This window comes from Porites lutea, chromosome 3, assembly GCF_958299795.1.
Source record: "Porites lutea chromosome 3, jaPorLute2.1, whole genome shotgun sequence".
NCBI classification, from domain to species: Eukaryota; Metazoa; Cnidaria; class Anthozoa; order Scleractinia; family Poritidae; genus Porites; species Porites lutea.
This window is the reverse complement of record NC_133203.1, coordinates 862,530-881,140: the sequence shown is the minus strand read 5'-3', so window position 1 is coordinate 881,140 and position 18,611 is coordinate 862,530. Positions and strand designations below refer to the sequence as shown.

The following is an 18,611-nucleotide window of genomic DNA, read 5'->3' as shown; positions in this document are numbered from 1 at the left end:
GAAATAGAAGGTTAGAGCTTTGAATGCAGAGCTGTCAGGAGACTTATCTTATGTTTAGGGCTGGATTCCACTACCTGATCGAATACTTATTGTGACATTAACCTTTTTTCCAATCATCATCTCGGTAAACACATCTCATTGTGTTTTATTGTCATTATCATTTTTTGTACGTCATACAAAACAAAGAACACATTTTTTATGGATGATTGAAATTGACTCCCCTACTGCCACACATGAAATAATAAATTTATTACTTTCAATTTTCTACTCTTTTACCGTGTTTTGAATGTAGTAATCGTGATACAAATTGACAATGCGTTTGTTCATATCTCACAGGCTTACTGGTCTTCTTCAGGAATGTATCAAACACACGAGATCTAATACTGCTGGTTTTGTCCAGATAGTTGTTTTTTTTGGTTGGATCTTGAGCGACAACGCTATTTTAAAAGACTTTTTCCTGAATATCATAGTCTCAATCGACTTCAGTCGAAGATGAATAACACAGTTTTTAATGTTAGCATGAAGATCAATGAGACAGACCCTTTCAAAATATTAAACATAACGAGAAAGGCAGCTGCTAATGGTACTGCAGAAACAGTGAGCGACCTTCATCTTCCCCTTGTGCTGCTTGGTGTTCTGTCGAGTTTTATCATTGCCGCAAATTCTTTAGTTATTGTTTTGGTTTACAAAAACAAGCAATTGCAAACAGTCACGAACTTGTACTTAGCTTGTCTCGCCTCGTCCGATCTGCTGTCAGGGCTTGTTGCCATACCTTTAATATTCGCTTGCAATCTTATGCCGATTGCACACAGCATGGTGGCTTGCATAGCTATGGATCTTACATCACGATTTATCGCTTTTTCCACGATTCTGCACCTCGTCATTGTCACGTTTGAACGTTATGTGATGATAATTCACCCAATGCATTACCACAGAATAGTGTCCAAGAAAAGAATGGCCGCCTCAGTCATCATTATCTGGGTATTTTCTTTAACTGCATCCCTTATTCAGCTTCTTTGGATTAACCTTGATCAGTCCAAACTAACCGTGACTGACGAGCGATACATAGATAAGGTATACAGCTATAACTGTTTTGTATGGCTTGTGGCCTTACCTTCAATCCTCCTTGGAGTCGTCTACGTTCGAATTTTCCAAGCCCTGCGATATCAACTAAAGAAAATTCGTCGGCAAGTGTCGCATATCACAAGCTCAAGGCGCGTGAGACACAAGCGTGGACAAAAGCGAGCTGTCACCATTTTTGCCTTGATGATTTTTGCGTTCATCCTGGGCTGGTTTTCATACTTCTTTAGTGGAATTCTTCATGATGAGGATGTTGAAATCAACATTCCACCCGCTGTGAACATAACTCTATTGTTTTTTAGGTTTGGAACCTCGCTTTTCAACCCACTTTTATACACCTTGTTTAAGGAGGATTTTAAATCTGCTTTGAAATCGTACTTTTACAAATATCAACAAAACTGGTTAGATGAAATTCCATTGAGTACCAGCGCTGGCTCGTGTAGAAAATATGATGCTTGACACTTCCACGACATTTCATAGTCCTTCTTTTAGAAGAAATAGACAGAAAAACCTAACAATGTTGTGGCCTAGATCTTAATGACAGTAGTGCCTTTTCGCAATGTGCCTTTTGGCATGTGGAATAAGGCTGTTGCACTCAATCAGTTGCAATCGGCCCCCTCACCTCCCCATTTTGCGGTTGCGTTTGCAATTGGTTCGGCATCGCGTCAAGTGGCACTGAATCTCTGCCTCCAAAAGGAGACGCGGTTTGGAATGGGACTGACCAATTTTGACCGGCTCAGACCTTAAGATACACTGTCTCCGATTTACGGGTGCGGGTAAGACGCCATCTTTGCCCGTACAAGGTAATGACAAGTATATTTTATCTCAGCTGTTTCTCCGGGATAAGCGGCAGTTTACTCGTCTAGTCCCCAAACCGTCTTATTAGTGCAATAGACACAACCCTGAGTCAGTTTCAAGTGCAACCCCTATGCATGTATGGAAAATACGTTTAAAAGTATTTGTGGTGGAGGTGTGCGCATGCGCATACAATCAAAAGTGTTATGGGGATACGCTTTGATAGACTGTACTCGTAAAAGTGCCTTATGCTACTAGCAGTGCTCTTATATTTTTAAAATTATGCCATTAATTATTCTAGTTTTGGTACTGAGTATACTCGTTTTTCGGAAATATGCAGAAATTATGCTTCTACTATTACGTTAAAATTGGTAAAACACCTCAGTAACATTAAAAAGACGCAGAAGATGAGCGGTATTTTTATAGTCAGCGAGTTGTGAGTAGTGATTTCAATACCAACCAGCAATGTTTTGTCTAAGGTTGAAAATTCGAGTGCGATGCTCGAGAATTTTTAGACTTGATTAAAAAACATGCAGTGAGTGTATTGAACAGCTTCAAAACGGCTCCCCAGGTTATTTTTTTTTATTTTTTAGGCGTATTGCAGAAAAAGGTGTAAAACGTGTTGACTGAAAAATTTTATGCAAAAGCAGCCAAGCAACAAAGGTTGGTCAAGTATTCTTATGCAAATATTAGTGAAACTGAAGTGTGCACTTCAAGCGTCTACCAAGCCTTCATGATGCCTCTATGAAAAGAAAGTTTTGACAATTAGTAGTCTTAGTAACCCAACAAAGCGAAAGAAATTGCTCGAGAAGATTGTCACCAAATCTGCAATACGACTAATGAACATTGATCATTGGATTTAAAGGATTGCCAACTGGTAAGAGTTGTTTTTAACTTATTCTTTGCTTTGTATTTTAAACTATTCCAGTTCAGTGTAGCTTGAAGTGGATTCAGTGTTTTTGGTGTTTTCTCGTTATGACACTCTTCAGTGGTGTTTTGTTTGTATCAGGCGGTGCATTTCTTGGCTTCAGTTGAAATTTTTCTTCTCATTCGATTTGCAAATTTTTATATAAACTTTCATGTTCACTGGTATTTTTCAAAAATGTTCATAAGGCGTATTAGCATTCTTATTGTTTCAATCATCACACCCGGCCTTTTCAGGAATTTTATCAAGTATAAAAGCCGACGTTTCGGTATCATCATGACACCATTCTCAAGGCAAAATGAATAAATTATGCGAAGATATAGTCTCTACAAATTAGCATAATAACAAAGGATCACAAGTTGTTCAAGTGAATACCCTTGCGCGAATCGAATTGCATTTCATTTCCTACCTCTTCCCATTTTAAACATAGAATTTTTTCTACATTTAGTATTTTGATCACCAATGAAATAATATACCTTCCTAAATGGGCCACCAGAACCGCTGCTATAAATCAGTTACATTTAACTTATTGGTTGAAATGCTAACAAAACACTTGAATCGTTTAATTTTTTAATCTCGCTACATCTGCAACTTCTTACAAAATTGTCTTATTTATAAATTAAGGGTATTTTTTGTTAAAATACTTTACTTATGGTATTTTTTAAATACTCTTTGTTTCTATATTATTTCATCATAAATACAAAGAAACTAACTTTGCCCAAACTTGCAGTTTAGACCGTAGTTTCATCTTTTTGAATAACTTTAAAAACTTTAGAGGTTCGTTTGATTGACCGTACTCTTAGGGCCTGCAGCTGTTTACATGGAGTAGGGGACCCCGGTCTGGTGGGGTTGGTTTCTTTTGTTTTCACGCTCTGGGGGAAACAAAACAAAGAAACTTACCCCACGAGACCGGGGTCCCCCACTCCATGTAAACAGGGTCTTAGTCTGCTACACAGCCGTTGTTAGTGTCGTCACGCAACGCCCCTCCCCGCTAACGGAGCGTTGCGTGACGACACTAATAACGGCTGTGTAGCAGACTACAGTAATCTCCGAATATAATACTTCACAGAAAAATTGATCTAAACAGTTCAGAGTGCTATGAAAAGCTACCGTAAAATTCCGAAAATAAGCCCCGGGGCTTATATGTTTCAAAGGCCCTTTTTGAGGGGCTTCTATTTGGAGGGGCTTGTCTACAGAGGGAAATTTGCATTTCAAAATCGATTGGGCTAGCCTTACAGTTGGAACTAAATTAACTGTTTTTCCTTTGTTTTAATTTGTATTTGAGGGCAATTTTCCAAGTACAAGCCCCCGGAGGGCTTATATTTAGAGGGGCGATTTAACGGAGGGTTTTTGTGTGACCCGTTTGGGGGGCTTATATTTGGAGGGGCTTATACGTGGAGGGGCTTATTTTCGGAATTTTACGGAGCCAGTCGTAGGAGCCGATAACTAGTGGTCAGATAGAAAAAAGAACTGGAGGAGGGCCATTGTCACGGCAATTCAGAAAAAAAAATCAAGCGAGGCTTTTACTGTAATAAAATGAACACTTTGAGGTGTAGCAATTTACGGTTTTCTTTTACCACAATCGAAGCTAAGAAAAAGGATTGCAACTTGGGAATGAAAAAGATAGGTTTTTTTTTTCGAAATTGTTTGTCACAGAAAAAAAAAAGCAATTTTAAAACTTATGTTGATTTTTTCGGAAGTCGGTTAATTGAACCCTAAAACAATCTTACTCATCATTTTTACTTCTTATATTGCAAGCGATATATTAAACCATGCTCCACAGTCCTTCCAATATCCCAAAGAAACTTTTCCGAACCTGTTACTTGTGATAGCGTTATACTCAGAATTGTTAGTTGACATGGAAACAACAACATGATATCCCTCTGAGACAGGTCTGTTATCTCCCCGGCTGTAATTCAAGCTGATTCTCCTGAATTGGAAACCACATTCTTTCAAAGGGGGATTCATCTTCTGCAAATAGATGACAACATGCATAGATAAACTTACAATGTCGCTCACTCGTGAAATATTTTTTCTCAACACTAGAAGTGAAATTTCGTATATTTAAGTGGCGGCAACAGTAATCTTTCTACTTGTGAAAAAGGTGAAAGGTAAAGCAACCATTTTACGTCAATAACTCGTGACAGTAATAAGTAATTAACTGATAAACTTGAGGACGAAATTGCGCTCATTTTATCCCCTCTCAGGCTACATCAATGCTCCGTTTTTTAAAGCTAGTCAAAGCTATACAGAAAGAGGAGAAGTTGAAACAAGGATGTGATGTTACTTGAAGGCCGCCCACCCAGTGCGGCCACTCTTGCTCATTGTGTGAACTAATAACAAGATTCACGAGTGAAAGCTCAACTTGCATTACACTGGTGTCTATATAATGAAATTTTTTTTTAAATTTTAACTGTGGGTAGTGTGATGTATTGCATGTTAACCTGAAAAACAAGTTTGCGTAATTCATCATCCATATAATAAATAGAATGACGTGTGGAGAGAAGAACCCAGAAAGCATTTTCTGAGTTTCAGATGTGTATTGAACCCACGATTAACTGAATAAACCTTTTCTATAAATCACAAGAATTGTAGACGGAAAAACTCTATCACCCAACGCTCGTCATTTGTTTTCTCCCTTTGAGAGGTACACCTACCTTCACAACCATCTTTCCGTGTTCTATAGCTAGATAATGGTTTGTCTTGTTATCAAGTGAAAATGCGTATTCAAATGTGTTTTGAATTTTTTCACAAAGAAAATCTGAAACAAAACAAAACGTTAAATGTAAAATATCTGTGAGTTATTCAGTAATTCTTGCCGGACATTTTAAGAAAGTGACTACCGAAAAATGAAGCCATTGGATTGAAAAGGGGTCAATTTCAAGATAAAGGCAAGAATGGAAAACCTCTTGACGAAAAAGGTCTATTTTAGCAGTAACGTTTTCAAATCTCCTCCTACAATTACAATGATAAAATAATAATACTGATAATGATGATGATGATGATGATGATGATGATGATGATGACTGTAATTGTTACATTGTTGTTTTGCAGAAGTACAACCAAAGAACATAATGTTTTATATCCTTAAAGTATCCTCGCCAACCCTAAAATACTGATTTCTGGATTAGCTTACATTGATTCTCTCGGCACACCTAGCTATGACCTGCTTAAGAATGTCTTTCATCCTCAATTATAGCCAAATTCACCAACGTTGGTCTTCCGGAAGAACCCGGTTTTCTTTTGAGGAAACAATATAATATATTTGGTTTGATAACTTACAAATGCCACAGTCGTTTGAATTTCCTGTAAATGACAACTTGGTCGTGTTATTCTTCCATTCAACCTTGAGATATTTGTCCGTTTTAAAAGACTTAATGGTATAAACACCGTCAGTATTGACTGGTTTGCAAGATAGACTATTACTTCCAGGCAAATGGAACTGCAGGATCAATCCAACCTAAGAAGGGAAACAATAAATATGTATTATTGTCGATTTATTGGTTTATCTTCATTTTGTAAAGACACAACCGTGTGATTAAAGGCCTTTATTATTATTATTATTATTATTTTTAAGGTTTTTTTTATTATTATTTTTAAAGCCTTTTTTTTATTATTTTTAATTTTTAAATTATGAAAAATTTTAAAAACTAAACTAGTGAGCAGCACTCTGCGAACTACTGTTGCTGTAAAACTTGTTTATTCTCCTACGCGTTTCGTCTAACTAACGTAGACTTCTTCAGGGAGTTTACAATCAAATACTAAACGCCTGTATTTAAGCCATATATGACTAAAAATAATGATGGTCGCAAACATTGAAGGTTTGGCCGGATTAACGAAAAGCAATAGGCGCAGCTGCGAAATTTTTTACGCAAGGCGTGAGAAAACTTTGGTGCCACGGTTTTAGCTAAAACCGTTTTAGCTAAAACCTCTTAAAAATTATAATCCCATTATTTGAACTAGTCTATGCCAGGAATTCTATTGTTCTTTTAGGCTAGGTCATGGCACTTTCCATTATTTTGTCCATTATTTTATTAAATTCTTAACCATGAATTTGTGAGAGAAAGGCTTTTTATAAACACACAGTTAACGCCTAAAATAAATGATTCCCAAGCATTTATTAGTCCCACCTTCAAGCAAATTGAGATAAAGAAGAGAGAGCAACTCCACGGTCGGCTGGGTATACCATGATTCCATAGCGTCACCATAAAGCTTACATCTAAAGATATATACGCGCTCGCTCGGACTCGTTCAAACCTTATAATCTTAGCTACGACCGAACTCTTCAAAACGCATTGAGAAGGTCATTGTTCGATTCGATAAAATATTTCTAATAAATAGTCTCAGTTCTTGGTTAACCGCTGTCCACTCAGCTCTCATTGAAATCTTCGGCCAGTACTTTCCACGTGAGGTCGGAGATATTCACTCGCACTCGCGTTTCCAGGATCATCTCATAGAGGAATAGTAGAGGGGACCGTGGGAACGAGGTTATTACTCTACTATATCCCTGGGGAAAATTTGGAACTATGTAGCTGTAGTCTAGTGTAGCCACTGTGTATTGCTCGAGCAACATCTTGTCATCAACACTACGAGAAGACTCTGGTAGTAAGTGCTAATCGGACCAGAATATTTGCATTAGAAGAAATTCGCGTTAAGAATCAAAGTACAAACATTGACCACAAAGGACTGCAAAGGACCGCGAAAGAATATGCCGCAGAACGTAGGATCTAATAAGACCTCATCAGTAAAAATAACAAGTAGACTTTGGGGTCTTTCGAGTAGGCTCCGCCCGAAAGGAATATCTAACTTGATCTTCATGCAGGCTTCAAGTAAATGAAATGGTAAGGTACGGATTTAACTTGTTGGAGTATGTGGAAAGGTCGGGAAATCAGTCATTTCGCTTTCTAAAAAAGTCCAATAGGGACAAATGCATTTTAATATGGCTGTGAAAAAGTTCATGTTTTGCGATTTTTTATTCATGTTTTAAAGACAGTGAATTTACAGCAATTAAAACGGATGCTAAGTACTAAACAACTAGGTTTGTGAAAGGGGTTTCACTGTCGTAAAACTATGTTGAGGGGGCTCCCCCCGGACTGAACGCTATGTAGCCCTGCATTCAGTTTTGTTTTACTGAAAACTTAGCCATACAGTTTCTTACACAAATAGTTAAAGGTGGCGTTTGAAAAGACCTATTATAGTTACACTGATGCCTAAACCAAAGACTGAGATATTATGTATAGCATGCCACTAAATATAGAGCGTTTCGACCCACTCGATCTGCAACTATGCAAATTTATTGGAACAAAAAAAAGTGTTCACTTAAGAGGAGAGAGATCAACTGCCACAGGGTTGGTTTGGGACATTAATATGGCTACCGTGACGTCACGGGGAGCGCCTGAGGTAATCAAGAGTATTTCTTAAATTGCCAAGTAGGAGCCTATTATTGAGGGTACAATACAATACAAGGATGGTTTGGAATAGATCAAGGAACATGTTACAATATTCTTTATTTAACGAAGGTGACGTAATAACCCAATGAGTTATCTAACTTACGGCCTTCACAACAATACAAAATACACATATAAAAACAATGGCTAATCAGTAATATACGACTACAACAAGCGAAAAAATAGAACTAGACAAATGTATGGTTTAACAAGATATAAGATGATATAAACTAATTACCTTCTAATACAGTTACAATAAAGGGAAAAACGACAATCATAACCATTAATTCTTCAAGATGAGAAACTTTACTAGGGTTATTGATTATTGGCATGAGTAAGTAGAAAGTGACTGTAGTATACATTATTTTCTTCCGAGGTTTGTCTTTTGTCTTCGAAACTTTAGAACTATTTGTTGAATCTCATGATCATTAGACCGACGATCGACAAATTTTCGTAAGTGCTTCAGAAAGAGTACTTCATTACGTACATTCATGCTGTCGCTAAAATTCAGTTGTGGATCGTTGCTTAAATACTTTACCTGTCTGCCGCCGACCATGCTAAGGCTTCAGAAGGGCGCCTGATCAATTAGTCAACAAACATAACTAAAAACAATTACATTTACAAGTTTTCTTTTCTCTTCAAATTTCAAAAGTATAATTCCGAAACAGGTAACGAGTCCATTTTTGAGCCTTAATCTTAACGAAAGTCTAATAAGATTATGATTTCTTGGTTCGACTTTCCGCAGTAACTCTATTCAGTGCTCCAGTTCAAACAAAGCGGAAGAGCTGGATCGTCATTAATCACGATATCAACTGAATTGTACGTGTAAAAAATGGAACTAATGCGTTGTTTACTACAGCCTATTGAGACTCAACTAATGAAATGTTGAATCTTAGAAAGGGCTGAATATTATTTGCTTATTTTTTGACGTAATACGAAACGTAGCCTGCTTCGCAGTCTACCAAAATTTTCGATTAACAGTTCAGTTATCGAGTTCTCCAGTCTCGAGTGACAAGTCCTGCTTCAACGCATGCGAAAAGAAACAAAATCAAATATAATTTTAAAAAAAGATATATTCTTCTCTTCAACCTATGGACGTCTTTCACTCTGATTATTTCACTGGATGTAAAAATATCTGAATTCCGTTATTATGCATGATGACAGTTTTTGGCAATCGATTCAATAAAAGATTTCTTATAGATGTTCTCAGTTCTTGGTTAACCGCTGTCCACTCTTATTGTTGCAAAACAAACGGTTTCTTGAGACTCTGTTTAACAGTTTCTTTAGAAATTGTTTAGTTCATGTAGTAACTTATTACAACATAACCGCACACAAAGATAAATTAAAAGGTCAGTTAAGAATAATTTCAATACGTATATCTCTTTCCAAAGGATACTAACCTAAAACTGATCAATTTGTAAATTTTAATTTTATCAAATTTATAGTAAGGCTTTATCATTTTATAGTAAGGTTTAGGCTCTCTTCATGCCAAAACTGAGAAATTATTAGCAACAGAAACAACGTGCTCTTGTAAAAAGTTGTCCTATCTCCTTGTTTTTATGGTTGTTACACAACCACATACAATATTCAGGGCAAATGTAAGAATAAACTATCGATATATTTTAAAGCTAAATAAACTCACATGGCTAACGAATCACCGACGTCTTGTAAAAGAGTTAATGATCATTTTTCTCTCTCTCTTTTTTTGTTTTTGCATTGGTTTTGTCTTCGTGTTGGATCTGACTAAAACAAAAATATTTTCTGGCATAACTTACCACCACAACAAAGTATTTTGCTAGTGTTTTATCCATGTTTCTCTTCGATGTCGTTTCAGCGACTGTTGACAAGACAATGTTTGCAAGCTTTGAAAGCGGTGAAGAAATTAAAGGTACAGAATTCTTTAAAAGTCAAGATGACATTATGAGGTGTTTTCCCTTGAAGGTTGCCCCGGCGCGCCCCTTGTTTCAAGACAGAATCGAAACTTTATGTCTGAGAGAGGTGAGATCATTTCGTGAGGAAAATTTTCCGCTACTTCATCCAGAAGTTAGATGAAAGAATCAGAATAGAAAAGCCGCAAATAAAAAAGTTACGAGTGCAATGATGCAAAATCAAGAAAGACGACAACGAAGATTAAGTGATCTATCAACAGGGACAGGGAATACAAACAAAACGAGTTCAACTCAACATGCTGAAAATTCCACAACAGCAGGAGTTAAGCGACGATCAGCGAAGTCAACAAGCGATGTCACTTTTCACGGGCACTGTGATTCACGGAGGACAATTCAGCAATTCAATAAACAGCTTGGATCAATCCCTTAAGTTAGCGCTACAAGAAGCAAAAGTAGAATCTTCTCCAAAGAGGTACAAACGATTAAAAGTATTAGATTCTGACTTTGATTAGTTGAATTATATTTAAGGTTACATAAACAATAAGCTCTTGTCTTTAGACTCTGTTCAACAGTTTCTTTAGAAATTGTTTAGTTCATGTAGTAACTTATTACAACATAACCGCACACAAAGATAAGTTAAAAGGTCAGTTAAGAATAATTTCAAAACGTATATCTGTTTCCAAAAGATACTGACTTAAAACTGATCAATTGTTTTCAACAAGTAAGACTTATAAGCTATCTTTGGCTTAAATACAGAGAACAAACTTTATCAATTTTATAGTATGGTTTAAGCTCTCTTCATGCCAAAACTGAGAAATTATTAGCAACAGAAACATCGTGATCTTGCAATACGTCGTCCTGGCTAGCTCCTTGTTTTTACGGCTGATACACAACCACATATACAATATTCAGGACAAATGTAAGAATGAACTATCGTTATTTTTAAAAACTAAAAAAACTTACATGGCTAAGAGTCACCGTCGTCGTGTAAAGGAGCTTAATGATCATTTTTTTCTCTCTTTTTTTTTCAGTTTTGGCATTGGTTTTGTCATCGTGTTGTATCTGACTGAAGCAAAAACAAGTTATCTGGCATGACTTACCACAACTATGAAATATTTTGCAAGCGTTTTATCCATGTTTCTCTTCGACATCGTGTCGTGACTGTTGCAAGATAATGTTTGCAAGCTTTGGAGTTGGTGAAGAATTTTATGAGGTACTGAGGTGCTTTCCCTGTTGCAAGACTGAAACGAAACTTTGTTTGAAAGAGGTCAGCTAATAAAAAACGTTATGAGTGCAATGATGGAAAATCTATTAGAAAAATTCCTTTTTAAAGTAATTTATTTTTATTGAAAGATATAATCGATTGAGAGTATCAACAATAAGGAAATATCTTGTTTCAGTGTTTTATTGGCTTTTTTTAGACAAAGATGTTTACATTATCAGTTATTTGCTATTGAAATGCGGGTTGTGTATGCATTTTATATTAGCGAGTTTAACTATGACTGAAACCATTCAAGGCCAGAAGAGTCTATGGCAATAAGCATAAACTTAATTGACATTTTTGCACTACTGACCGACGACTAAGAGAAATTGATAGGGGCAGTAAACCAAATATTGTTTCAAATAAATAGGATTCATTCTGTTTCAAATAACTTAAGATTTGCCGGATATATGAATTAAGAGGAATAAATATTTTTGGATAAAGTGGGGCTGCAACTACGACCAAACCGGATACGAAACCACTTATTTGTAGCATTGCATCACACTTCAATTATAAATAACCAGCTGTTTATAACGTACTAATGCCCGTAAAATATGTTTTAGTGACGCTCATTTTCCTAGTGCTCGTCTTTATGCATGGCCCTTACTTTAGCAATATGTATCAGGCCACTTTTTGCTAATTGGAAAACAAGGAAAATGGACTGAAGTAAAATTACGAATGATTGTCAAACGTGGAAAAGAACAGGAAGAATTTGATTACATGGTAACGGTTGATTGACGTCCACCAAAACGCAGGTTTGAATCAAAGAAAAAACCCTTTGAGGGCGCGTGTTAGTGGTAACCGCTGTAACAACAAACTGTGATATTTTGCCTTCTACTACTAAAATTCCCCTAACAGCACTGACGTTGGTGGTGATGACGATAGTGGAGGGAGTTAAAAAAAGAAAATGAAAAAAGAATTTTGCTTGGTGGAAAGAAAATTCAAACTTTTCTTTGTCTTATTCCGTCCTTAACCTGCGTTGCAGACGTCATTCAACACTGGTACAAAATCAAACCGCAGGCCATTTTACTTCTGGCTTTGAACAGAAGAAAAAGAAACCGGAATTAAAATTTAATCTCGGGTTAGCGCTAATCAATCTTGAAACAAGTGAGCCCCGGCCTACGATATGGTGACACTCGTCACCTTAGAACTTAGGACTGAGCAATTTTGACCAGCTCGGACCTTAAGATACACTGTTTCCAATTTACGGGTGCGGGCAAGACGCCATCTTTGCCCGTACATGGTAATGACACCTTCGCAGTATATTTTATCTCAGCTGTTTCTCCGGGATAAGCGGCAGTTTACTCGTGTAGTCCCCAAACCTTCTTATTAGTGCAGTAGACACAACCCTGACTCAGTTTCAAGTGCAACCCCTATGCATATATGGAAAATACATTTAAAAGTATTTGTGGTGGAGGGGTGCGCATGCGCATACAATCAAAAGTGTTATGGGGATACGCTGATTATGGGGATACACTGATTATACTCGTTTTACAGAAAAATGCAGAAATTATGTTTCTAATTTTTACGTTAAAATTGGTAAAACACCTCAGTAACATGCAACAAAAAAAGACGCAGAAGATGAGCCGTATTTTTATAGTCAGCGAGTTGTGAGTAGATATTTAAAAACAAACAGCAGCGTTTTGTCTAAGTTGAAAATTCGAGCGCAATGCTCGAGAATTTTTAGACTCGATTAAAAAACATGCCGTGAATGTATTGAACAGCTTCAAAACGGCTCCCTAGGGTATTTCTTTTTTTTATTTTTTAGGCGTATTGCAGAAAAAGGTGTAAAACGTGTTGACTAAAATTTTTATGCAAAAGCAGCCAAGCAACAAAGGTTGGTCAAGTATTCTTATGCAAATATTAGTGAAACTGAACTGGTGCGCACTTCAAGCGTCTACCAAGCCTTCATGATACCTCTATCAAAAGAAAGTTTTGACAATTAGTAACCCAACAAAGCGAAAGAAATTGCTCGAGAAGATTGTCAGCAAATCTGCAACACGACTAATGGACATTGATAATTTGATTTAAAGGATTGTAAACTGGTAAGAGTTGTTTGTAACTTATTCTTTGCTTTGTATTTTAAACTATGCCAGTTCAGTGTAGCTTGAAATGAATTCAGTGTTTTTGGTGTTTTCTCGTTATGACACTCGTCAGAGTTTTTTTGTTTGTATTAGGCGGTGCATTTCTTGGCTTCAGTTGAAATTTTTCTTCTTATTCGATTTGCAAATTTGGATTTGCAAATTTTTTATATAAACTTTCATGTTCACTGGTATTTATCAAAAATGTTCATAAGGCGTATTAGCATTGTTATTGTTTCAATCATCACACCCGGACTTTTCAGGGTTATATCAAGTACAGTAAGGGTGCGTTCGATTAACAGAGCCGGATTTGGATTTTTCGGATTTCACCTCCGAGAAATCCGTCCTCAGGGTGGATTTCAATTAAGAAATCTAATTCCGGATTTTTTGGATTTCCTTTTTACCGTTCGATTGAAAAATCCGAAAACGGATTTGCAAAACTGTTCTCGTGAACAGCGGTCTTCTTTTTCCTAATTATGCGTGCGCGTGCAAAACCGCTGTTCTTAAGGACAGTTTTTCAAATCCTTTTTCGGATTTCCCAATCGAACGGTAAAAATGACAATCCAAAAACAGATATCTCAGCGTTGAAATCCGTTTTCGGATTTCGCGTTCGATTGCAAATCCGAAATCCGGATTTTAAAATCGAAATCCAGATTTCCCAATCGAACGCACCCTTAAGAAAAATGCGCCCCCCCCCCCCCTTCCCCACGTCTCTGGGTTTTGCAGTCCCATGGACTAAAAAAATATTTGATTGCATTTCATTTCCTTATACAATTTTTTCTACATTTAGTATTTTAATTACCAATGAAACAATATACCTTCCTAAATGGGCCACCAGAACCGCCGCTATAAATCAGTTACGTTTAATGGATTGGTTGAAATACTAACAAAACACTTGAATCGTTTAATTTTTTAATCTCGCTACATCTGCAACTTCTTACAAAATTGTCTTATTTATAAATTAAGGGTATTTTTTGTTAAAATACTTTACTTATGGTATTTTTTTAAATACTATTTGTTTCTATATTATTACATCATAAATAAAAAGAAACTTACTTTGCCCAAACTTGCAGTTTGGACCGTGGTTTCATCTTTTTGTGTAACTTAAAAAACTTTACAGGTTCGTTTGATTTACCGTACTCTTAGTCTGCTACACAGCCTTTATTAGTGTCGTCACGCAACGCTCCTCCCCACTAACGGAGCGTTGCGTGACGACACTAATAACGGCTGTGTAGCAGACTACCGTACTCTCCGAATACAATACTTCACAGAAAAATTGATCTAAACAGTTCAGAGTGCTATGAAAAGCTACCGTAAAATTCCGAAAATAAGCCCCGGGGCTTATATTTTTCAAAGGCCCTTTTTGAGGGGTTTATTTTTGGAGGGGCTTATATTTGGAGGGGCTTATCTACGGAGGGAAATTTACGTTCCAAAATCGATTGGGTTAGCCTTATAGTTGGAACTAAATTAACTGTTTTTCCTTTGCTTTACTTTGTATTTGAGGGCAATTTTCCAAGTACAAGCCCCTGGGGGGGCTTATATTTAGAGGGGCGATTTAACGGAGGGTTTTTTGTGTGACCCGTTTGGGGGGCTTATATTTGGAGGGGCTTATTCATGGAGGGGCTTATTTTCGGAATTTTACGGTACCTTACTAAATATTGTTTTTTTTAACCAGCCAGTCGTAGGAGCCAATAAGTAGTGGTCAGATAGAAAAAAGAATTGGAGGAGGGTCATTGTCACGACAATTCAGAAAAAAAAATCAAGCGAGGCTTTTACTGCAATAAAATGAACACACAATCGAAGCTAAGAAAAAGGATTGCAACTTGGGAATGAAAAAGATAGGTTTTTTTTCGAAATTGTTAGTCAGAGAAAAAAAAAGGAATTTTAAAACTTATATTGATTTTTTCGGAAGTCGGTTAATTGAACCCTAAAACAGTATCTGGTTTCCTCTTAAGTTAAGTTTACATATAAATCTCTTAGCCATGAACTAAGATCTCTTACTCATCATTTTTTACTGCTTATATTGCAAGCGATATATTAAACCATGCTCTACAGTCCTTCCAATATCCCAAAGAAACTTTTCCGAACCTGTTACTTGTGATAGCGTTATACTCAGAATTGTTAGTTGACATGGAAACAACAACATGATAGTCCTCTGAGACAGGTGTGTTATCTCCCCGGCTGTAATTCAAGCTGATTCTCCTCAACTGGAAACGACATTCTTTCAAAGGCGGATTCATCTTCTGCTAATAGATGATAACATGCATAGATAAACTTACAAGGTCGCTCACTCGTGAAATATTTTTTCTCAACACTGGAAGTGAAATTTTGTATATTTAAGGGGCGGCAACGGTAATCTTTCTACTTGTGAAAAAGGTGAAAGGTAAAGCAACCATTTTACGTCAATAACTCGTTACAGTAATAAGTAATTAACTGATAAACTTGAGGACGACGTTGCGCTCATTTTATCCCCTCTCGGGCTCCATCAATGCTCCGTTTTCTAAAGCTTGTCAAAGCTATACAGAAAGAAGAGAAGTTGAAACAAGGATGTGATGTCACTAGAAGGCCGCCCACTCTGTGCGGCTACTCTTGCTCATTCAGTGTGAACTAATAACAAGATTGACGAGTGAAAGCTCAACTTGCATTACACTGGTGTTTATATAACGAAAATGTTTTAAAATTTTAATTGTGGGTAGTGTAATGTATTGCATGTTAACCTGAAAAACAAGTTTGCGTAATTCATCATCCATATAATAAATAGAATGACGTGTGGAGAGAAGAACCCAGAAAGCATTTTCTGAGTTTCAGATGGGTATTGAACTCACGATTAACTGAATAAACCTTTTCTATAAATCACAAGAATTGTAGACGGAAAAACTCTATCACCCAACGCTCGTCATTTGTTTTATCCCTTTGCGAGGTACGCCTACCTTCACAACCAACTTTCCGTGTTCTATAGCTAGATAATAGTTTGTCTTGTTATCAAGTGAAATTGTGTATTCGTTTGTGCCAGGAATTTTTCGAGGAAGAAAATCTGAAACAAAACAAAACAAAACGTTATATGTAAAATATCTGTGAGTTATTCAGTAATTCTTGCCGGACGTTTTAAGAAAGTGACTACCGAAAAATGCAGCCATTGGATTGAAAAGGAGCCAATTTCAAGATAAAGGCAAGAATGGAAAACCTCTTGACGAAAGAGGTCTATTTTAGCAGTAACGTTTTCAAATCTCCTTCTACAATAACAATAATAAAATAATAATACTGATAATGATGATGATTATGAAGATGATTGTAATTGTCACATTGTTGTTTTGCAGAACTACAACCAAACAATATTATCTTTTATATCTTTAAAGTGCTATACATTGATTCTCTCGGCACCCCTATGACCTGCTTAAGAATGTCTTTCATCCTCAATTATAGCCAAATTCACCAACGTTGGTCTTGTATTTGTACCCCACAGTTTTTCTACCCTCTCTAGCGAAAGAACCCGGTTTTCTTTTGAGGAAACAATATAATATATTTGGTTTGATAACTTACAAATGCCACAGTCGTTTGAATTTCCTGTAAATGACAACTTGGTCGTGTTATTCTTCCATTCAACTTTGAGATATTTGTCTGTTTTAAAAGACTTAATGGTGTAAACACTGTCAGTTTTGACTGGTTTGCAAGATAGACTATTACTTCCAGGCAAATGGAACTGCAGGATCAATCCAACCTAAGAAGGGAAACAATAACTAGTATGTATTATTGTCGTTTTATTAGTTTTATCTTCATTTTGTAAAGGCACAACCGTGTGATTAGAGTCCTTTTTTTATTTTTAATTTTTAAGTTTTTAAACATTTTCAAAACTAAACTAGTGAGCAGTACTCTGCGAACTGTTGCTGTAAAACTTGTTTATTCTTTTACGCGTTTCGTCCAACTAACGTAGACTTCTCCAGGGAGTTTTACAATCAAATACTAAACGCCTGTATTTAAGCCATAATATGACTAAAAATAATGATGGTCGCAAACATTGAAGGTCTGGCCGGATTTACGAAAAGGAATAGGCGCAGCTGTGAAATTTTTTACGCAAGGCGTAAGAAAACTTGGGGCCACGGTTTTAGCTAAAACCGTTGTAGCTAAAACCTCTTAAAAATTATAATCCAATTATTTGAACTAGTCTATGCCTTAAAGGAATTTTATTGTTCTTTTAGGCTAGGTCATGGCACCTTCCATTATTTTGTCCATTATTTTATTAAACTCTGATAAGCACTTAACCATTAATTTGTGAGAGAAAGGCCGTTTATAAACACACAGTCAACGTCTAAAATAAATGATTCCCAAGCATTTATTAGTCCCACCTTCAAGCAAAGTGAGATAAAGAAGAGAGAGCAACTCCGCGGTCGGCTGGGTATACCATGATTCCATAGCGTCACCATAAAGCTTACATCTAAAGATATAAACGCGCTCGCTCGGACTCGTTCAAACCTTATAATCTTAGCTTCGACCGAACTCTTCACGACGCATTGAGAAAGTCATTGTTCTATTCGATAAACTATTTATAATAAATAATCTCAGTTTTTGATTAACCGCTGTCCACTCTTATTGAAACCTTTGGCCAGTACTTTCCACGTGAGGTAGAGATATTCACGCGCACGCGCGTTTCCAGGATCATCTCATAGAGGAGTAGTAGAGGAGACCGTGGGAACGAGGTTGCCAATCTACCATATCCCCGGGGAAAATTTGGAACTGTGTAGCTGTAGTCTAGTGTAGCCACTTTGTATTGCTCGAGCAACATTTTGTAAGCAGCACTACGAGCCGACTCTGGTAGTACGTGCTAATCGGACCAGAATATTTGCATTAGAAGAAATTCACGTCAAGAATCAAAGTACAAACACTAACTACAAAAGACTGCAAAGGACCGCAAACGAATATGCCGTAGAACATAGGAGCTAATAAGACCTGATCAGTAAAAATAACAAGTAGACTTTGGGGTTTTTCGTGTAGGCTCCGCCCGAAAGGGATATCTAGCTTGATCTTTTTCATGCAGGCTTCAAGTAAATGAAATGGTAAGGTACGGATTTCACTTGTTGGAGTATGTGGAAAGGTCGGGAAATCAGTCATTTCGCTCTCTAAAAAGGTCCAAAAGGG

The 18,611-nt window shown here is 36.7% G+C and overlaps 1 protein-coding gene across 1 annotated transcript; it reads left to right on the top strand.

The window, feature by feature from the left end:
* The first annotated feature begins 360 nt into the window (after positions 1-360).
* On the top strand, positions 361-1,539 carry LOC140930041 (histamine H2 receptor-like). Its single transcript, XM_073379698.1, has one exon. The coding sequence runs from the start codon at positions 493-495 to the stop codon at positions 1,537-1,539; it is 1,047 nt and encodes a 348-aa protein (XP_073235799.1). The 5' UTR covers positions 361-492.
* Positions 1,540-18,611: the final 17,072 nt, after the last annotated feature.